The 22,312-nt window shown below is 40.5% G+C and overlaps 1 protein-coding gene across 9 annotated transcripts in view; it reads left to right on the top strand.

Annotated features, from left to right (window-relative positions):
- Nucleotides 1-22,312, top strand: part of CEP250 (centrosomal protein 250) — a 132,578-nt gene that overhangs the window by 101,428 nt on the left and 8,838 nt on the right. For 8 of the 9 annotated variants that reach the window (XM_083444115.1, XM_083444114.1, XM_083444112.1 and 5 more), the window contains 20 exons: nt 757-863; nt 1,012-1,269; nt 1,960-2,056; nt 2,698-2,796; nt 3,349-3,501; nt 6,453-6,631; nt 7,136-7,318; nt 7,683-7,827; nt 9,228-9,374; nt 10,752-10,982; nt 11,701-11,894; nt 12,403-12,530; nt 12,667-12,836; nt 14,516-14,695; nt 15,260-15,394; nt 16,328-16,471; nt 16,983-17,821; nt 18,599-18,758; nt 19,146-19,503; nt 21,351-21,478. In XM_083444115.1, the coding sequence (XP_083300241.1) occupies nt 757-863; nt 1,012-1,269; nt 1,960-2,056; nt 2,698-2,796; nt 3,349-3,501; nt 6,453-6,631; nt 7,136-7,318; nt 7,683-7,827; nt 9,228-9,374; nt 10,752-10,982; nt 11,701-11,894; nt 12,403-12,530; nt 12,667-12,836; nt 14,516-14,695; nt 15,260-15,394; nt 16,328-16,471; nt 16,983-17,821; nt 18,599-18,758; nt 19,146-19,503; nt 21,351-21,478 (4,035 nt within the window). The remainder of the gene's footprint in view (nt 1-756; nt 864-1,011; nt 1,270-1,959; nt 2,057-2,697; nt 2,797-3,348; nt 3,502-6,452; nt 6,632-7,135; nt 7,319-7,682; nt 7,828-9,227; nt 9,375-10,751; nt 10,983-11,700; nt 11,895-12,402; nt 12,531-12,666; nt 12,837-14,515; nt 14,696-15,259; nt 15,395-16,327; nt 16,472-16,982; nt 17,822-18,598; nt 18,759-19,145; nt 19,504-21,350; nt 21,479-22,312) is intronic. The other variant, XM_083444119.1, reaches the window with a different exon arrangement.

The following is a 22,312-nucleotide window of genomic DNA, read 5'->3' as shown; positions in this document are numbered from 1 at the left end:
GTGTATGATGAAATTATCCTATACAGTGGTGCCCCGCAAGACGAATGCCTCGCAAGACGGAAAACCCGCTAGATGAAAGGTTTTGGAGGTGCTTCGCAAAACGAATTTGCTATGGGCTTGCTTCGCAAGACGAAAATGTCTTGCGATTCCTGGGGGTTTTTTTTCCCTCCCAGCCTTTTCCCCAAGCCCTTAAGCCGCTTAACAGCTGTTCGCTAAGCCGCTGAACAGCTGATCTAAGCTGCTTATAGCCTTTTAGCAGCTAATCCGCTAATCCCTTAAGCCTTTAATAGCCGCTAATAGCCTTTTAGCAGCTAATCCGCTTATCCCTTAAGCCTTTAATAGCCGCTAATAGCCGCTAAACCGCTAATAGCGCTAATCCGCTAATGGGCTTGCTTCGCAAGACGAAAAAAACCGCAAGACGAAGAGACTCGTGGAACGGATTCTTTTCGTCTTGTGAGGCACCACTGTACGATCCATGCATTCTAAGGTTAGAAAAGTATTTCTCAACCATTTGACTTCTTTCCAGACTTCTCAATAACTGGTCAGTCCTAAACAATATAATAAAAGCTTTTTCAAATTTTAGAAAAATGTATTTTTTAACAGTTTAAAGAGACTCAGTTTTGTCGGTTCTGAAAGTCTTTAACAAGATTCTGAATGCTGCTGGCAATAATTAAATATGCATTTTTGAAAGAAAGCAGTTTTTGTTTTAGCTTGGGAAAACAAAGCTGTGACTTGCTGTTGTCTTTACATATATAGTTCTTTGAGAGTTATATGCGGACTGAACATGATCGTCTCTTTGGCATATGGCGGCAAGTAGTGACCTTGCACCGTTATTTTGTGGAAATGAAGACAGCAACTGACAGGTGAGGTTTTCTGTCAGTTGAATGTGAAATCATTTGCTGAACTAAAATAGCTGATTAACAGGGGGGAAAACTGACTCTAGCTTTTCACGTCTTTAAATCTGTAATTATTATTTTTTGTCCAGTACAGTATTATTTGTTTCTGTTTCAGGGATCTGTCTGAACTAAAGGCTGAGCAAGCAAGACTTTCTGGCTGTATACTTGTCAGTTGCTTACACTTAAGTTCTGGCACACAGCTCTTGGATACCAATAGTTTTGAAAAACTTACCCTGAGGGGACAGGCCCAACAGCAGCAACTTCATATCGGCCCCAAGAAGTTGGATATGGAAAAGGAAATATACCAGCAAGCACAAGCAATTGTGAGTTTGCATGTCAAAGGAGAATTAGCAAAGGAGGATCTTCATAACAGGTAAAGTACCTCCTTAAAAGGCCCCACTAGCTGCTGTCCTAATTTACTGTAGATTTTTTAAAGAGTCAGATGGGACATAATGACATAACAGTGCTGCTGAATCAGACCAAAGGCCTATTGAATCTAGTATTCTCTTAAAGTGGCCACCTAGAAGCTCCTGCAGCCGATCGGAAGCTACACCTTGGTTTTCAAATGGTTCCGGGAGAATGACTCCCAGAACAGATTAAGTTCGACAACCAAGGTACCACTGTACTAAAATCTCAGAGATCAGTCACTGATCCAGAGAAGGGATTCAACCCAGTGTGGTTTTGTCTCTTAAAAAAAATCTTGACTGGTGATTCTTGAGCTGGGGGGGGGGTGAGGAAGAGGATAAAAAAGACAAAGGCTATATTTTAAGCTAGTATAATTGATGTCAAATGAGTTGTGAAGTATAGACTAAGTGGTTTGGTGTCAGCAACTTTGGGCATGTGAAATTGGATAGGAGTATGTGTTGCTGCACAACTTGCTTCATAACTTCTTTCCTAAGTTGGTTGGAGATTTACATTTTTTTAAAAAAATGAAAGCTCAAAATCTGTGGGCCTGCCTAGGGTCACCAGTGAAGACTTTCACAGGTGCAGGGTTAGCAACCCCTGTGCTAATGTGTTAGTGAAAAGCCTAGTGTGCTTTAAATGCTTGTCTTCTTTTTCCAAGGGTGATAGAGTTGACTGCCTTGCTTGAACAGTCTCAAAAACAGAATGAGGAGAAGGAAATGTCAATGAAGACTCTCAGAGACACTGTGGAGATTCTGGTATGTTAGCAACTGTTTGAAAAATAATCCAGTGGCTGGATTATTCCTTTGTCCTATTGTAAACATGAAGAAGAACTGCTCATTCCATATATATTTAATAGTAGAGACTGTCAGCACTTAGAATAGAGGTGTCTAAGAATTAGTTGTTGCGAAGGGTTGCAATTCTCAAGTGATTCTATAGTATAGAATGCAACAACTGGAAAACAGTTATCTGAAGTTTCTGAGGAAATCCTTTTTTTTACATATTTTCTTTGGTATCTTAATTCTGGTTAGTGACGTAGCAGGCATTTGGAGACACTCCACTGATATGATGTGCTCTAAAATATGAGCTATGTCTGAGGGAATTGCACCTCTGGAAGAAGGGGTAAAGGTAAAGGGACCCCTGACCATTAGGTCCAGTTGCGGATGACTCTGGGGTTGCGGCACTCATCTTGCTTTACTGGCCGAGGGAGCCGGCGTACAGCTTCCGGGTCATGTGGCCAGCATGACTAAGCCACTTCTGGCAAACCAGAGCAGCACATGGAAGCGCTGTTTACCTTCCCGCTGGAGCGGTACCTATTTATCTACTTTCACTTTGATGTGCTTTCTAACTGCTAGGTGGGCAGTAGCTCCCTCTTAATCTCCCTTATTCTTTTTTCTAGGAGGCTGATCGCTTGCGGAAAGAATATGAACAAACACTGAGCAATAATACACATGAAGAGATACTTTCCCTTCAGCATGTGATAAAAGAAATAACTGAGGTAGACCTAACTGGAATCTGTCTTCATGGTTGCTTCTGTAGAATTTCCCATGTCTGTATTTAAAAACAAAATTATTGAAAGCAGATGTGGTATAAACATACGATCTAAACTTTAAGCACAGGTTTTACATATTTTGCACCTGCTCGGGGCACTTCCATTTGTTCATGTATTTCAGTGTTTAAAAACTCTGATTTCAAAACTTTTGTGAGGACTAAGCACTGGTAAGGCCTGACACAAATTAAGCCCTGATACTATTATTTTTATTATTATTATTATTATTATTATTATTATTATTATTATTATTTGATTTCCCTTGACTGATTATGTAATCCTAGATTTTGCTGCCGTCATTTTGCTGGGTTGTATTCTGCCCCATCATCATAATTTCCCATCCTTGAAAATGCAGTGGATCACTATTTTCCAGCAGAAGTGAAAGACAAATAGGTAGCGAGGTGCAGTGTTTTGATTGTACAGAACTGAGAAAGTAACGTTGGTCTTGGATTTCAGGCAGTAATCAATGAGAGTGATGCAACGATTGGTCTTGGATTTCAGGCAGTAATCAATGAGAGTGATGCAACGATTGGCACCCCACAGGATGAGAACTATGCTGAGCCTTGTAGCTTCTTGCAGTTGAACCCTGGTGACCCAGAGAGGGCTGTCCTGCTGGTGCGTGAGGTGTTGACTAGGAGAAGCAATGAAGTGCAGGTGAGAGAACTTCATAGGTTCCCTTGCCAGTAAGACTATCACATCACCAGTAGTAAACCTCCACACCTCGTATAACACTTTTCTCTGCCTTTGATGCTCTGCCTTATAAATTTCAACCTCTTCCTCTTCCTGCTAATAAGTATTCCTAGTTCCCTCAAGCTGGTTTTGACAGTCATTTCTTTCCCAGACAGGTCTTGCATTGTTGATTTGTTCTTTCCACTTTTCTAATCACTCCCTTTCCCTGTGAGCATTCTGCTTATGTCCAATCTTACAACTTTCTCTTTTTATTTTTTTATTATAATTTTAATTAAGTTTTCGCTTTTACATTTCAAAATAAGCATTTTGCAAACTTTAAAATACCCAATGATTTCCCTCCTCCTCCTTCCATGGTTCATTTTACATGTCATACATTCCTGCATATTTTACTATAACCATTCAGATCAGTTTTCTTCCTTTACATCAATCAAATATTATTTACACTGTTGAATTTATCTTAATGATGCCAGCTTTTTCAGCTGTGTACAGTTATTTTCCATTTATTCAATAAATGTTTTCTACTCTGATTTAAATATATGTTCTTCTTGCTCTCTTATTCTATGTGTTAAATCTGCTAATTCTGCATATTCGATCAACTTAAGTTGCCAATCCTCTTTTGTTGGGATCTTGCTCAGTTACCATTTTTGGGCTAACAGAAGATGGGCCACAATTGTTGCATACATAAATAAGCTTTTATGACACCTTGGAATTTCTGTCTGGGTTATTCCCAATAAAAAGGACTCTGTTTTTTGGGGGGGAAATAATTTTAAACATTTTTTTCAACTCATTATAAATCATTTCCCAATAAACTTTTTACCTTTTTACGTGTCCACCACATATGAAAAAAGGTTCCCTCTGCGTCTTTACACTTCCAATACATATCTGATCTTAGCCAACCTATCTGGAGTTTAACACCATCTATGGATCATTTATAAATACTTCTCTTTTAGTGAGTAACATGCAATAAATTTCAGATCATTTCCCCAAAGTTTCTCCCAGAGGTTGAAATCTATATTGTGTCCTATATCTATTGCCCCTTGTGTCATTGAAACTTTAATAAGCTCGTCTTTTGTTTGCCATTCTAATAAAAATTACACATTTTAGACAGAAGTTTACCCTTATTTTGTAAAAGTTCTTTTTCAAATTGTGAACTTTGGTCCAGAAATTCATTCTTTTAATCCAATTTTAACATGTAAATAAATAAATAAATAAATAATTTTTATATTGTGTGCCTGTTGATATTGTAGCCAATCCGTAACTTGGTTCCTTAAGTTTTCCGTTGGTTTCAGTTTGGGTTCCCTCCCTGTAAAATCCAGCAGTTCCCTGTAAGTCGACCATTGTCTATCCATATTAACTCTCTTAATTGTAATTGCTTCGATGGGAGTTAGCTATAAAGGGTTTTTTATTTCCAGCAGATTTTTGTATTTCTCCCAGACTCTAAGAATGTGGTTCATGAAACTCTTATAAATTTTAGCCTTCCCATACCAAAGACATGCATGCCAGCTAAATTCTACATCATGGCCTACTAAATCTAAAATATCTGCATTGCCCAATACTATTCATTCTTTTAACCAACTCAAACAAGCTGCCTCATTGCCCAATACTATTCATTCTTTTAACCAACTCAAACAAGCTGCCTCATAATACAATTGCAGGTCTGGCAGGGCAAAGCTTCCTCTATCTTTTGCATCTCTCAGAATTTTTTGTTTAATTCTTGGCTTTTCCCCCTGCCATATGAATTTAGAAATATCTTTTTTTCCATTCTTTGAAGCAGCTTGGATTATTTACAATCAGATTAGATCAGAATAAAAACAGGATCCTAGGGAATATATTCATTTTAATGGCTGAAATTCTACCTAACATGGGGGAGAATGAAACTTTCCCTATCTCCAACTCTTTCTTAACCTCTTTCCACAATTAAATATAATTATTTTCAAATAGGTTGAATTTGGGAATTTGTCAGCCAAATTTCCAAACACTTAATTTTTTTGCCTATTTTTAAATCAGACATCCTTTCTAAAAAAATTATCAACTGCTCATCCATGTTTTTGACCAACATATTGGTTTTATATGGGTTTATCTTGAAACACACCACTTCTCCAAACCTTTTAATTTCTTCTAATGTTTTGGGAACATTCTCCAAAGGTTGTTCTTGTGTCAACTCCACATCATCAGCAAATGCCCTTAATTTACAGTCTCTACATCCCACCTCAATACTTTTAATTTCCCTATTTCTCCTTACATTCTGAAGCAATATTTCTAGTGTCATAATAAACAGCAGTGGAAATAGGGGACAGCCTTGTCTCGTTTATTTTTCTAGTTGGCATTTATCTGAAAGAATATTGTTTACTAATATATTTGAAGATTGATCAGTATAGATTGCTTTAATTCCTGCTAGGAAAGCATTACCTATTTCCATTTTCTCCAGAACCTTAATCACAAATGACCATGAAATATTGTCAAAAGCTTTCTCCACATCTAGAAAGTTTAGGGCAGCCTGTTTTTCATTTCTTACTTCCAGGTAAATTGATTGCATTTCTTATATTGTCTTTCATTTGTCGGCCTGGTCTCTGTGAACTGACTCAGTGTCTACTAGCCAAGATTGTAGCAAATAGTTTATAATCACAGTTCAATAATGAAATTGGTCTGTAAATTTTAGTCTTTGTTAAGTCACTGTCTTGGTTTGGGATCTGGGTAATGAATGCGACTTTCCATGAAGCTGGAACTACTGCTGTCACCAAAATTCTATTTATGGTGACCCCAACCTTACAACTTTCTCTGCTTGTACATAACATTCCTTCAGTCTTCAGCTGCTGCTTCTCTGTGGACTAATGCTTAACCACCTCTGTCTCTATATAATACCCCTTCAGTCTCTCACTTTCTCCCTAATCATTATATTTTGCCTTCTTCTGCAGCACCTGAGACAGCAACTCTTGTCTAGTCAAAATTCTGTCAGCTCCTTGGAGAAGCAACAAGAGCAGCAAAAAGACCACTGTAAGTTCCTAAGACAAAAACTTGAGCAGCTAGAAGGAGAGCAAGAGACACTCATTAGCCAACTTCAGCATCTGCAGTCCATGGTGGAGACTTACCGCAGGTGAGACATGTAATGCTTTCCCCATCTTTAAAGACTTATATTGTAAAATAGATCCATATGCTTCTCTTGGCTTGCAGTGTGCTTTCCTCTTGTCAAGTCAGTAGGTTGTCTCCAGTGCTAGTCCTACTCAGAGTAGACCCATTGTAATTAATGGACGAAAGTGGCTTTTCCAATGGATCTACTCTGAGTAGCAGTTAGCTGGATGCAGCCCAATATCTCTCTGGATTTGAAGCACCTACTTAAATTGTGAATAAACCTTCATGTGTGGTCTGGGCTCTTCAAAGTTTGCCTGGGGCAGTTTGCATCCACAGGTTGGAGAGAGACAGTACTCAAGAAGTCACTCTGCCTTTCAGATGTGATGGTGTCCTCATTTCCCTGTATTCTCCAGTAGCCCAGATAGGAAAAGGAGGATGCTCAGACAGTAGTAGCTAAACAAGTGCAATGAAACTTTGCAGTGTATCTCTGTTTTTTGTTTTTCTCTAACTGAAGACTTTTTCTTCTCAGTGACCATGTCACCCTGGATAAATCCAAGATAGAATTACAGCAACAGCTGGAAGTCTTGGAACAGGAAGTCCAGCACTTGCGCCGAAGCAATACTGAGCTACAGCTGAAAGGAGACATGGTGGATGGCCAAAAAGAAGAACAGCAGCATCAGTTGGAAAGGATGATGCGGGAGAGAGAATATATGTGAGCCTTTTGTCTTTCCCCCCCAAAGGGCAGTAAGTTTGTTGCTAGGGAAATACAGGAAAAAGAGAAGCTGGCAAGAGCATTCACAAACCCAGTTCTTACAACAATCCCTCTCCATTTTATGAAGGTTGTGGAAATTTGGAATCTTTGCACTTTCTTCACCCTCTTGTCAGGATTGTGTATGGGCTCTGCCAATTTCACTTTTAAAAATGAGCCCCTCTGGATAGCATTTGTGAAATTTGCAAAAAAAAAAATATGGTGCTGTATGAGGATTTTTATGTTAGAAAATGAAATTTGCAGCCCCGGTTAAGCTTTGGAGCTCTCATGTACTTCACTACTTAAATAAGTGTATGTGTTCATTCAGTCAGGAAGACCGAAATGCTCTTGAAGGAAAGCATTCATTGTTAAAGAGTGAGTTGGTAGCCATGAAAGAAGCACTGGAAAAATCTCACCTTGATGGAGAACTGGTGAAACAAGAAAAACATGAACTTGCTACAGCGCTGGAGCAGGTACAGTTATTTTCTTTTCCTAGTAATAGCCAAACACACTCTTGAATTTAAACAGGAAACTACATAGACACTCACTGTAGACAGACACTGGCATGTTCATTAAACTGCTGTAAAGTGGTGGTCAGTGAGCATAGCAGTAGAGTTTACAAAAAAAAAAAATCAAAATTCTGGTATTGTTCTGTTCTGGGCAAGAGGCTGAGCTGCAAATCCAGTTCCCACAGCAAGTTTCCATGTTTCCTGGTCACCACATCTCTTTCCCCATGGTTTAGTAAAGCCTGTGAAGGACAGTTATGGAGAAACAGCATTGTAGCAGCATTTGACATTAGTGCATGTATATTGGCTATATGGCTTAAATTTATGCATCTGGGGCAATTCTTTATAACTTACCTTTGATTAATTTTGGGAGGCTAAAAACAGGAACAGCTGCAACTTTCCTCCTTCTCTCCTGCCTGGCTCCATTGCAGCCATTCTTCCACTGAAAGTCAGAACTTCTTGGACTGCATTTGATTTTGAAAAGAAAAGAAAAAAGGAGGAAGTTCAACAAATAATGTGTAATGTCTAGTTCCAGTCTAAGTAAAACAGTGCTAAAGATTTCTACTCAGAAGTGTTCTTCTAAAAAAAGAAAAATATATATATCTGGCAACTGGAACGTGTTTCTGACACAAGCATGTGATCTTTGTGACTGGCCCAGAGATTTTTTTAAAAAAACATAAACATACACATTTGGATTGGTTTTTTCATGATCAATCAGAATAGTGGTTTTTTCATGGCATTTAAGCTACATACTCATACATTAGTAAAGTCATTGGGTTTCTATTTAAGGAAGAAAAGGAGACATACTGATGGAAAACCAATGACATAATGGAAGATTAAGAGGGTATATTCTAAATAATCCAACAGATATTAATCTAGTCTTTTCCCCATTAGAACCTTAGTGAAGGTTCCATGCCACGGGGAGGCATTGAGGATAGAAGTTATCTTAAAAAATATGTATGTATCTTAAGTTTTACTCGAGTGCTGCCATTGAAATTAATTGTTCTAAGTTAGCTATGTCCATTAATTTCAAAGGCTGTATTCTAATTGTGACTAATACAAGACACAACACATTGCCTTGAATGGCTTCAGAGAGTGAGTCTTTGATCTTTGGTGAGTGGGAGGCATTTGACTTTCCTCAATGGTAAATCTGAAATATCCAGCTGTAAGCCCTGCATACTATTTAGGGGAGGTGTCTCCTCACCTTCAGGGACAACCTTTTAGGGAGTGCAAGAGGTTGCTGCAGGAAAGTCCATGTGGACAGCATGATAAAATATGGTTTATTGTAAGTTAACAAAGTTAGGGGCAAGTCTTATTCTGCTTTTATTGACTGGTATTTCTTTGTTTTGTGTTTTTGGGTCCACAAGGCTGAGCAGTCCTTTGCAAAGTTAACTGGTGCACACAATAAGCTAAAAGCAGAAACTGCTCACCTTCATGATGCAGTTGCAAAGATGAGTGCCCTTAATGAAGCTCTAGCATTGGACAAAGTGAGTTTGAATCAACTTCTCTTGAAGGTAAGAAGACTGTTGCAGCTGAACTATTCTTATTCTGTGCAGCCTACAAAATATATGTAAGGAATTTGCTAATATGTAGGTTGCATTTTTAGCAGTTCGAAAGCACGTCAAAGTGCAAGTAGATAAATAGGTACCGCTCCAGTGGGAAGGTAAACGGCGTTTCTGTGCGCTGTTCTGGTTTGCCAGAAGCGGCTTAGTCATGCTGGCCACATGACCCAGAAGCTGTCTGTGGACAAACGCCAGCTCCCTCGGCCAGTAAAGCGAGATGACTGGACTTACGACTGGACTTAATGGTCAGGGGTCCCTTTACCTTTACCTAGGTTGCATTTTATTCAGAACGGGGGAAAGGAAGGCTGCTGTTTAAAAAAATAAATAAATAAATTTTGAATATAGAAACAATCATACAATCAATTACAGTTCCCCCGATAACAACCCCAACTATGTCCAGCTTTATTAGTAGTAATAAACTGAAACATAAATTCAATAGCTGTCAATTTAAAAAATGTTGTTCCACAAGTTCCCATGGCCTATACACATGTTTTTTCTTCATTGCAAATGAAGTAAAAGTGGACCACATTTTGTAAAACTTTTGTAGATTCTTGTGTTGTCTTCTTTCTTGTACTTTATCTCTCAACCTTCCCATCAAGATAAAGGCCCAAACAATAAGCATACCAAATTTCATATGTTTGCATTCCATATCCTCCAGTGCCTTGCAAGAGCAAGAAGTGCTGCAGTTACAATATGCATAATTAAGTCTCTGTATCAAAGATAATTTGCTTCAGCTGCAGATATTGAAATAGTGACATTTTCACATCTAATCAATTTAAAAGTAATTTGTTCCATTTCCTAAAATACCCTTAACTAGAAGTTTTTAATCTGTGGCATTTTCACCACATGTGTATAAATGTTCCTTTATCCCCACAGTTTCTCCAACATTGTAGAAAGGTATTTTTGCATATTTTACTTAGTATCGTGGAGTGCCGGTACCATCTGTGGATTAGCTTTAAGATGTTTTCTCATACACGAGCAGAATTAGCTCAAAAAGGAAATATTTTCTCACATTCTTTCCCATAAAACATAATACATTTCTTTTAAGTCTTTCCCATCTAGTCTTCAAATTGGAAGATTTTAATGTTTAAAAAATAACGATAGATTTATAAGCTATTAAACATTTTAAAACAAGGTTAATTAATTTGTCCCTTGTTTGCAAATTTCTGTGATACTGATGAAGTGAATGACTTGAGCGTTTACCATCCAATTGTGGGAGAAGTTTGTTGTATAGCTTTTCCAGACAAAGGGGTACCTCTGGTCTTTAAGCCAGAATATGCCCATTGAAGGCTGCTCTTTTATCAGTTGCTTCCATTTCCTTAAATGTAGATGGAGCAGGAAAAACAGGCACTTTTGGACAAAGTTGATCACCTGGAAAGACTAAGGACCTCTTCACAGAAACAGCTCAACCAGATGGCGAGAACAAATGACGAACTAAGTGCAGACAAGACTAGGTTACAGCAGTTGCTACACAAGGCTGAGGGAATGCAGGAAAGTTTACAGGAAGAGTTAAAAGTACTGAGAGATGAACAGAAAGAGACTTGTGAGAAGCTGAGCCAGGTGAGTGTTAGCAGCAGACTTCAGTTATCCTGCATGGACATTGGGCAGCAGCAGTGTTGTGCTTCTGAAGTTGGGTTCAGTTAGATTATGGAATTCTGCTTGAACAGTGAATAGCTCAGTTAGTTTGAAGGTGGTGCTGATAGCACCAAGGTTGCAGGTTTAATCTCCATATGTGCCAGCTGCATATTCCTGCATTGCAGGGGGTTGGACTAGATGATTCCAACTCTACAATTCTATGATTCTAGGAATCTTTTCAGTAGCTAGTGCTGCTCATCACAAAGTTCATTTTACTATTCTTGCATAAGACAATCTTTTCAATCTTATGTGTACTCCATAAGTGTTTCTGGGTAAAGTATGTTTTGCAGCCATTGTAACACTCATCTAGATTTTATTCTTTTCCAATACACATTCTTTCTAAAATCTGGCCACCGGTGAAGTGTCACAGTAAAACATTAAGTGGGGTGGCCTTCAAGCAATTATATATTTTGTACTTTGGTTCTCTCCTGTGTATAGGTAATCAAACTTCTCCATAGCAGTCCATCTGTAACAGATCCATTTTTCTTTGTAATGTGCAGTTAGGCAGGTCCATCTCTTCTGTGAGAACAATTTTCTATCCTTCAAAAGAAGCTATAGATCTATTTCTTTTTACAGTGCATTATTGCTTAAAGTGACAGAGCTTTGCCTTTTGCTATAAATTGATTTTCTTTCTCCTTCATAGGCTCATCACCAGCATGAGACATCTAGTACTGATTTGGAGCATGCACATCAGGAGTCAAGTCGTCTTGGAGAGGTGCTGGCCAAGACATCCAAAGAAAAGGAATCATTAATGCGTGAGAAAGCCGCATTGGAAGTACGACTAGGGGCTGTTGAACGAGAGAGGTGGAGTTTTTCAGAGCAAGTGGCAGAGTACAGGTAAGAGGCTGACGAATGGAAGAACCTTGCCTATTTGAATAATTATTTAATGCAATCATTGTAGCTCTGGATTCTGAGAGATAACTTTCCATCAGAGGACTATGCAGCTTTTTGTGTCTTGGCTGTTCAACCATGTTGCAGAAGTAGTTCCACATCTGCAGAAAGAAATTCAACAAATGCACAACAGGAAAAATGTTTAAGTCAAGCCCAAGTTTGAAATCCTGTACACAGTTTGACAGGTCTGTTTTCCATAAAGCTGCAAAACTTACACTTAATAGTATTTCTGTTCTTCCAGACATTGTTTCTTGTATCAGCATGACAAATGGCCTGTGATTGTTGTCCTTATTGTCTGTATATTTAGAGGCTGACTGGTGCACTGCTACAAATGAATGACCTCCTTTGGTTCTTAGTGTTTCCAGGGTACTCAAACTGGCTTTGCTGGGATTAAATTTATCATGTCATGAGCAAGAGATTAAAGTCCCACAAATTCTGTATATGTAATTTGTAGATCAACGAAGGATCTTCTGGAATCAAGCCTCCTTCAAGCTCAGCTGCAGGTGTCTGACCTGGAAGTTACCAAGGGTCAACTGGAAATGAAAATCCAGGCAATCAACCAGGCCAAAGAAGTGATACAGGGTAAGATGTTTTCAAAGGCTTCCAGCAAAAGGTAGTATCAACAGAGCACCCTCCCTTCATGTGATAAAAGGCCAGTGGTCAAAGAAGCTGTTATGCCTCATACATTCTGACTCCTGCTCTTTGTTTATTCTTACAGGAGAGGTGAGGTGCCTTTGCACTGAACTGGAAGCTGAAAAGTCAAAATTTAAGCAAGAAAAGGAAGAAAAAGCACAACAGCTCTTGCAGGCCGAGCAGAAGTACCAAGAAATGCTTGACCACTGTCAAATTGTACATAAGGAGGAAGTTAATACACTACGTCAAGAGCTGGTAAGCAACCATATGGTCACCTCTTTAATTCATGATATTTTGGGGGGGGGGAATTGAGCAGAAGATAGAATTAATAAAGTGGCTCTAAATGCCAGATGATTACTAAGACTTACTTTTCCATTCAACTGTTATGCCTTGTACTAATTAAACTATTAGTCTTTTAAACTACCTTGCTTTGGATGGGTTGTTTTCAGCATAATGCTAAGGTGAATTGTTTGTCAGCTCAAGGATTTCTCTGTGTACAATCAAGGGCTCCCCCCTCTCCTCCCCCTGTGCACTCTCTAAATCTGTTCTGCGAACCCCCAACACTCTGGAGTAGAATTGGTGTGGGACAGATGCAGGGGGAAGAAAGGTGGGGAAGCCAGGTTTTGATGGACACAGAAATAAGAATCTTACCTTAGATTGCCAGGAATTTCCCGTTGCAGCAAACCTTAGCAGAGGGTGCAGAGAGGTGTTTTGTACACATAATGGTCCAGTGTCTTGATCTCTAAACTCTGGTTCTCTTATACATCTGCATCAGGATGCTCTCTCTGCCTTAGCTGATAAAATATTAGTGATATAATGCTATTAAAGTGTGTGAAGAGCTCTGAATACCTGACATGCACATAGGCCATGTTGTAGTGAATGGTGGGGTGGGGTGGATAGCTTCCTTATATTATTCACTACATCGTAGTTAGTGTTATGGCTATAATAGTATGCTGCCTTGTTAAATGGATCTGGAGTAGTTGTGAGTGTGCATTTGTGCCTCCAGTTGCATGATATGTCACGTCTAAAACGTTGCCCAAAATTTTTACTCTTTGTTGTTGTTGCTGTTGTTTTTTACTTCTAGTGCATTTTTCAATATAAAACAAATTCATGAGGTGCTTGTATTATTGTTGCATATATTTTTTACTTTAGTCTAAAATCTCCCAGTCTTCTGGCAAAATCTGTGCCTGGCAACCTTGTGGTACAACTAATTTGGCTTCCGCTACATCCAACGTTACACAGGCGCCTAGCTATTTTGTATTCTAGCTTTCCTCAACACCAAACATATAACAGCAACACAAAATGGAGAAAATATTCTGTTGCAACAAAGTCCCTAGCATCTCTCCACACCCATCTATTGCAATGTTACTCATGACTCTTTCATATTAGCTAGGCTTGGAAAGCACCAAGTAACATTTGGAAACTGGAAAAAGCATGATATTACTTAATCCATTCCATGTTCCCCACCTCATACACACACATAAAAGGCACAAAATGCTGCCAAGAAGAGCTCACAGTGCCTCTGGCATAGCTTATGCCACATCCAGTGGTTAGGAGAACAGCAGCTGATGTCTGCAGCCACAAGCACCAAATTTCCCAGTCTTTGAAACCCCTAGGAGCTCAAGCAGATCCTGTTTGTAAACAGTCACCCTTTTGGCCTGGCCGCACAGAGAAAGGAGGACTGGCATTCCAGTTGAACAGTCTGCCAGTTCCATAGGCCAGTGACTAATAGGAAACCTTCATTTAGTACCCATAGGTGATAATTATTACTCTCAGAGCAAAGTGTGATAAATATCCTTCCCAGAAGCAAAACTCATAACACTATACACAGCATCTGCTAAGGTAAGTAGTAAACGTTACATCAGTGGCTAGAAGTGAGACTGTTTTTTCCTTTCTTTTTGTTCATTTATTGGAATTGGCTGAAATGCTTCCAGGAAGGTGAACGAGAACGCCACCGTTTAGAACTGGAGCAGGTGCTGGAGCGCATAGTCAAGGAAAAGGAAGAGAGTGAAAGTGTCTATGAGAGGAAGCTGCTGGAACTACAACAGGAGGTCGTTGCTGTAAAAGCACATATGGAAGACGAGCTCATTAAGGCTGAAAATGCCAAGCAAGAGGTAAAGTTTGATAGGTGCTTTTGACCTAGAGACATCCCCCACTCCTGCCTTTCTCTTTTGGAACCTTGTGATGGGATGGTATCTGCAGGAAGCTGTCTCCCGCAGAGCATAGTGATTGGATTTTGTATATAAGGGATGAGACGATCTTTTAGGTATCCTAAAAGCATGGGTGTCGTCAGGTTTTATGTTGGGGAGGCAGGCTTTATGTTTGGGGATAACCTCGGATAGTTAAGTATTTTTTATTGATTTACTTGTTAGAGGGAGGCAACTGCTCCCCTTAGCTATGTCCATGCCTAAAGGTATTATATGAGGATTGCTTAGGTGTTGTATGAGAAATGATGTATTTTAGGTATTATGTGAGAAGGAAAAAAGCTTTTCTCTATCCACTTATACTGTACCATGCATAATTTTATGCATCTATAGCATGTCATCATTATTCACCTTTTCTCTAACTAAAAAGCCCCCATTTTCTGTAATCTTTCCTCCCAGGGGACCTGCTCCAATCTTTTGATCAGTTAGGAGTTCAGCTGGAATGTTTTAAATTCTCTGCTTGCTAATATCTAGGTGCTGCTAGAAAAAGAGAATGAGAAGAAATCATTACAAGAGCTTCACCTCCAAACAAAACAGGAACTCACTAGTACTTGCCAGCAGCTAGATTATCTTCGTCAGGAAATAAAGAAGAACCAAGAGAGGGAGCAGGTAGGAGTAGACCAGAGCAGAAAAGCTTATGACATCTACCAAGAATCCAGCAGAAAGCTATGACGCAAATATGAAATAAAGCATATTAACATGATAGAAAGTTGGCTCAATGAATGGATAGTTTAGACCAATTACATGGTGTGTGAAAGGTTTTCCTAGGACTATGTGCATAGAATTGATTTCAGAACTCTTGCCCAACCCAACCACATTTGATAATGCTTCATTTTTGAAGAACTGCTTGTTGAATGCCTGTTAATTAAGGTTCAGACAGTTCCTGCATTTTTCCAAAGTTGTGACATGTGATAGAACCAAAAGCAAGGAGATGGGTTCTAATTCTAATGCAAAATTGCATCTTATTAGCACCTATCAAATTTTGGCTTACGTTTGGTAACTAAGGCATTTATGAAATCCTTACACAAAAGTTTATCCAAATGGTTTTAGACAAAACCATAAATGAAGCTACTTGCAGCTTTTTCTTGTTCTGCCCTCCATTTTTCCAGTATAATTTGAGTAAGATATATCCAAAATCCTCCACCTTGTTCTTTTTTTAGAGTTCATTTTGATGTCAGTGCAAAGATTTTATCTTTCATTGCATGCTCCTCATGAACCCCATTTCTCTTTGTAGAGCATAATCCTTAATTATGCCCTACATTTCCCCTAGATACTTGGTATGATTGTTAATATGCTGTATTGAAATTTGCATTTTATGTCTGCTTCATAATTGTTCATCTTCTTACTGTCATTTATTGATTTTTTGACTGAAGTATTAAGTCTTCATCCCACAAGATTTGTGGCCTGACTGTTGTGAGATGTAGATCATTTTATCTTGTACAGCAGTTGCTGTACATGTATTATAATTGCACATTATAAAATAGTTCTCAAACCTGAACCTTGGAAAATAACTCAACTTTTTTGGCCGGGTGGGGAGTGCAGGATACTTTGCAAGGTTTGGAAGCTAAGCTGAAGGAGGCCCAAAGTACTATAGAAGCACTAGAAAAGAAGTACAAGGAGGAGCTCAAGTCTCTCAAAGAAGAAATCAACTTTCTCCGTAAACAAAGAGACTCTTTGCAAAGTCAGGTGATTTCACTTAAAACTATGTTCTAAGCATTTCGTTCAGTGCCAAATATGTGGTTTTTCACAAGCTGCTTCAACAAGTAGAAATGGAAATCTCTTTGTGGGGTAAAACTAAGTTATGGGAACCTTTCCCAAACCATCGTGGAAAATTACTTGAAGTACTAGGGAAACCAAAAAGCCATTATTTGAAACAGTTTTGGAAAATTTTTGATGCAATACTCCAAGAAAAGCTATGTGTTTGGTTCTGTATAAGAAGTCATAGGCATGCTAAAAATGTATTCTGTTTCTTTCATGTTACTCAAATGGGGCAATGTCTCTATCATGCTTATAAAAAAGTCTGGCTTGGTTTATGAAGCAAATAAAAAACTGCATTCTGTTAAAGTGGATGTTTGAATTGACATGAAACTCTGTTTCTTGAAATAAGATGCTTGTATCTATATTATCTCCTCATGAGTACTAAAATAAGTGGATACTGTAACTGCTGCATCTTTGCTGTTCTCCTGTCTATTTCTAGGTACAAGAGTTGCAGTCACAACTACTGACAGAAAAAGATTCTTGCCGTTTGATTAGCCAGGAGGCTCAGCAGCATTTAAGTGACGTACAAGAGTTGTCCAGACAGAAAGCATTGGAAGTTGCACACCTCCAGAAGATGATGGAAGCAGAAAGAAAACTTCGAGAAGAGAGAGAACATCAAAACACGGAGTTGCAGAATCAGAAAGAAGAGATGGAGCACAGAAACACAGAACTGCATAATATGCTGCAAAGTCAATGGGAGGAAGAACAGCATCTGAACAGAGAGCTGCAAAGCAAGCAGGAAGAAATTGAGCACCAACGTGCCACAGTTCAGGCCCTGGAAAGGGAGCAGAGCCAGTGGGAGAAGGCAAAGCGCCAGAGTTCAGAGCAGCATTCTGCACTCCAGAGGCAGTGGGAGGAGGCAAAATGTCAAAATAAGCAACTGCAAAATCAAAACATAGAGCTGCGGCACCAAAAAGAGGAGGTAGAACGTCAGAATGCACAGCTGAAGGCTGTGCTCCAGAGACAGCAGGAGGAAGCGGAACATGAGAGTGTGGTGCGTCAAAACCGTTGGGAGGAGGCAGAACAACGTTATTTAGAGTTGCAGAGTTGGAAAGAGAAAGTTGAACATCAGAATTCAGATTTGCAGGCCCTTCTCCATACCCGGCAAGAGGAGTTGCAATGTCGGACCATGGAGCTGCAGGCAAAGCAGGAGGAGATGGAACAGCAGAGCACTGCTCTACAGAAGGTGAAGAAGGAACGGACTCAGTGGGAGGAAATTGAACGTCAGAATTCAGATCTTAAAGTAGCATTGCATGCTTTGGAGCAGAAACACACCAGGTGAGCCCAACTTTAATAATTTATGGGTGGACTAATTGTCTCAAATAGCTATCTCACCTCCACACACCTGGTGTCTAAACAGTTAGGTATGTATACCTAAATTTTCAGAAACTGCACTTTTCAAAGCTTCTCTTGGAGAAATACTGGGCATTAATTGTCTACTCACTTCAGATTGCCTAATCTGGAACTTTTGGCAAAAAGGGGTCCTCCTAAAATCCCAGCCTTGGCTGGGATCAAATAGTGCACGGCGGTTGTGTCTTTCTCACACCGCCCTGCCAGCTCTGAGCTGCATTGCGATGCAGGGATCTGATCTGAATGGTTTGCCTGGTGAATCATATCCCAGCCTCACAAAGGAGTGCAGGGCTGACAGGGCGGTGTGAGCAGCACCCCCCAGAAAAATGCACCCAGGGCCATTGTCCCCAGCCCCCCCCCAAACACTATGCCCCAGCTCTCCACCCCATTTATGAAGATTGTAACTGGAATGCCTCCTTTTCACTTAAATCCCCCTTTTTGTCCCATTACATAGAAATTATACATACAAGATATATAGTCTGCACTTGAGATTATCATTTATTTATTTTTTTAATAATTGCAGTGTCTTGTGCACATATGTTGGCACACTGTTTGTTTGCCATAGCCAAGTCTTTCATAGGTGTGTCGTGTAAGAGAACCAAGGTGAAAAGCCAAGTCTTGTAGTTGCTTGCATCGGGTTGTTGGTTTTTTTCATTCTGTAATAGAAGTCCTGCTTTTTGAAGTCCTGCTTTTTTCCGGTTTCAGTTTGGCTGCATCCTTGGAGGAGAAGGAACTCAGGCTCAAGAGACTGCAAGACAGTGATAGTGCTCACCAGGGTGAAGTCACCAAATTGAATACTGCACTACAGCAAGCAGAGCAGCTGCTTGCTGAGCATAGCCGAGAAGAGCAGGAGCTCACTAGACAGGTATTACCTGAAAAAAACTCAATACAGGGTCCAATGCTGCTTTTTATTTTTCTGCCCTACTGCCAGCCCCCATATGCCTCACATGGTGTTTCTGTTATATAGCCCCCCTCCCAAACATGGCTTCTTTTCCATAACACACTGGCTTCCAAATATACGTTTGTGTGTGTGTGTGTGTGTGTGTGTGTATATATATATATATATATATAAACTCACATTAATACCTGATGCCTGGTCCTTTTCACAAGCAAATTATATCCTTATCTCCTTTCCATGCAAATTATATACAGCTTCTCTTCTTTGTTTGGTTGATTATTCACCCAGTGCTAACTTCTTTGCATTCTAGTCCACCATTCCAAAATCATTGCAAGCTGTGTTGCTTTCCCCCAGATACAATCCCTCAGGGAAATTGTGCTAGAGAAGGAGGCTGCCTTGGTAGCTCATAAGGAGCAGCTCGCCCGGAACCTGGAAGAGTCCCGTGCTAGTGAGCAGTCTTTGAAGGACACCATGAAAATGCTGGAAGGTGAAGTATCTCAGCTCCGCCTGAGCCTGAGCAGCACAGAGAGTCGGGCAGTGGCATTGGCATCGGAATGTCAGCGTGCTTGTTCTGCCCGTTGGGATGCACAGTCTCACTTGACTAAGCTACACTCGGTTCTGCAGTACATGCTGTGCAAAAGTCCCGAGGCAAAGCTGGAGCATGGAGGAAGAGGAGACAAAGCTATTCGAAGCTCATTGTTCAGTGCAAGAGGTGAGTCTAATAAGTGGACTAGTATTATGTCCTTTGCAAGTAAATTGTTGAACATGTGACAGAGCCAGAACTCTGCAATAGGGGAAGGTACCTTTTTGTGTGTGCTTTGATGCTTATTACTTATTTTCTAATAGGATGTCTTGAAATGGCACACCTTTTCACATTGCTTCAACTTCAAATGGAGTAGCAAAGTGCCCTAATGTTGCCATCTTTGCCTAAAGCTAAGATAGTGAGTGACACCTTGCTCCTTTCAATAGCAGTGGTATAAATTGCTTATTTAAGCAGCCCCTGCCAGCATGTGGCACATGTCAAGCCATTGGCTGTCTCAGGTATACAGGATGGAATTGATCTTTCCTGAAATTAGTTGGGATAGCCCAGAGGAAAGAACAGGCTGCTGTTGGAGGCAGAGCTGACTGATAGCACCAAAAGTCTTGAGGCCACTTCCTTGTAGGGATGGTACAAGGTTTTGTGTAGAAGGAAAACTCAACTGTGCCAAACAGTTAAGAACCATCAAATGACAGAGCAGTGTCAACTGTGTCCTGAGAGTTGAATCAGACACAGAAGATTGGGGTGGTGAGACTGGCCAAGGTGTGTAGATTAGATGGGATGGGAACACTATCATTTTTCTGTGGAATATTGCTGAAAATAAGTCATAGTGACAAGTCTTGGGCCTAACTACAAATTACACTGATACCTTGGATTCTTGTTTGTGTGACAGCCCTGACATCTTGTGGACTGTGTAGATAATGCACTGGGTATGATAGTTACCCTGTGAGGTCAAACTTTTCAAGAGCTGTGAAGCTGTTGCTTTGTGGATACTTCCACATGGAGCCCCTCTGCTGATTTCTTTCCCTTCTCATTCCACTTCTGTCAGAATACAGGGTAGCGTGGCACCGTCCCCACCTTTCCAAAGTTTTTGTTTTTACACCTATGGTATTCCATCCGCATCAGTAGGTGGTGCATATCTGAAAGTGCCTATCTTGTTCTTGGTGATCCTTGCCCACTATTGCACATCACTGAGCATGCACAGAAAGTATGAAGCAGGGTCTGATTTTTGTAATTGTCCAGCCGCAGGAAATGTTTGACATACAGTTGTACAATTGCCCATACATTTCGTAGTACATCTCTCTTGCTGCACCTGCAGAGTTGGGTTTTTTTAAAAATAATAACTGGATGGGACTTGCACCTTGTCAACAAGCCCAGCTTATGCACAGCAGAATTGCCATCTCTTTCTCCTTCCTTTCAAAGTAAAAGCAACAGATGTGGCTATTCTGGAAATAAAATGGTTCAGATGAGCCAAACTGGAACCAGGCAGAAGTGGCTATAGAGCTCACCTCAATAAATGCCATATGATGTGTCAGAAACTACATTCAAAAATGGAATAGCTTTGCTCTGAAACAGAATTTTCGCATTTATACTAGACAGTAATACTTAGATTCTTCCAGGGAGAAACTGCTTTAGCAAGGGTGGCAGGGTAGGGGGCAGATGGACTGGAATGCATACAATTCAAGCACACGGTCATGTGGATCTCCCCACCCCAGAAGTGTGCTTGGGGACACTACAAATATGCGGTAAATAGGAATCCTCTGTGTCTTTTTGCTATATTTGTCTTGGAATATGCAGTGTCATACATTATTGGTACTATGTCATGCATCTCTTCCATCTCCCCACCCTTATCTTGCACTGAAGAGTTCTTGCATTACAAGAAAAAGTGGACAGTAGCAGCAGCTCCATATCTCTTGCAGCATCTAGTTCTGCCTTCAATGAAAAATAATCCTAGAATTTTCTATATCTTGCTTAACAACCCTTCAGCTAGACGCTGTTACAGAGGAGGTTTATTTCTTCAGAACAGGATAATGGGACGGGACTGTCTTTATCTCAGCTGAAGGACCTTTCTGCTGAGCTTACAGTGGAGAGAGTGGCAGAAGCTATTCAGGACCTGCGGCAAGAACTCTGGCAGACTCGCCTAGAGCGGGTAATTGTTTCACTCTCTTAAAATAAAAAAAATCATATCACTGTCCTTTCTAGGCATCCAAGCTTAAAAGGATATAGTAAACTTTTGAAACATAAATACCGTATTTTTCGCTCTATTGGACGCAGTTTTTCCCCTCCAAAAATTGAGGGGAAATATGTGTGCGTCCTATGGAGCGAATGCAGGCTTGTGCCATAGCCGCGCGCAACCCCTCCGGCAGGGAGAGGCTGCACGGGGCTATGGCTTCTTTAGCCCTGCGCAGCGTCAAGGAGAGGCTGCACGGGGCTAAAGGGGAAGGCAAAACAGTGAGCGGGATGGATCCCACTCGCTGCCTTGCCTTCTTCCATAGCTGCGCGGAACCTCTCCGGCAAGGAGAGGTTGCACGGGGCTATGGCTTCTTTAGCCCCACGCAGCCTCTCCCGGGAGGGAGAGGCTGCACGGGGCTGAAGGGGAAGGCAAAACAGCGAGCGGGATCCATCCCGCTCGCTGCTTTGGCTTGTACCATAGCTGCGCGCAACCCCTCTGGCAGGGAGAGGTTGTGTGCAGCCTGTACGCTGCTCTTTGGGGCTGGGGGGGGAAAATATTTTTTTCTTGATTTCCGCCCCTTAAAACTGGGTGCGCCCTATGGTCCGGTGCGCCCAATGGTGCGAAAAATACGGTACATTTCCCATGGATTAAAATAAAAATAAAAAGCATGTAGTTTCAGCCTTACTATTAATCCTCCATGTGGTGCCTAGTATACATTAAGTCAGCCTTGGTCCATCTGGTGCTCTCCAGACGTTTTGGTTACAACTCCCATCAGTCTCAAGCAGCTGATGGTTGTCATCCAAAACATAT

Source organism: Podarcis tiliguerta (assembly GCF_965153285.1).
Source record: "Podarcis tiliguerta genome assembly, chromosome: 6".
NCBI classification, from domain to species: domain Eukaryota; kingdom Metazoa; phylum Chordata; class Lepidosauria; order Squamata; family Lacertidae; genus Podarcis; species Podarcis tiliguerta.
This window is presented reverse-complemented; position numbering and strand designations above follow the sequence as displayed.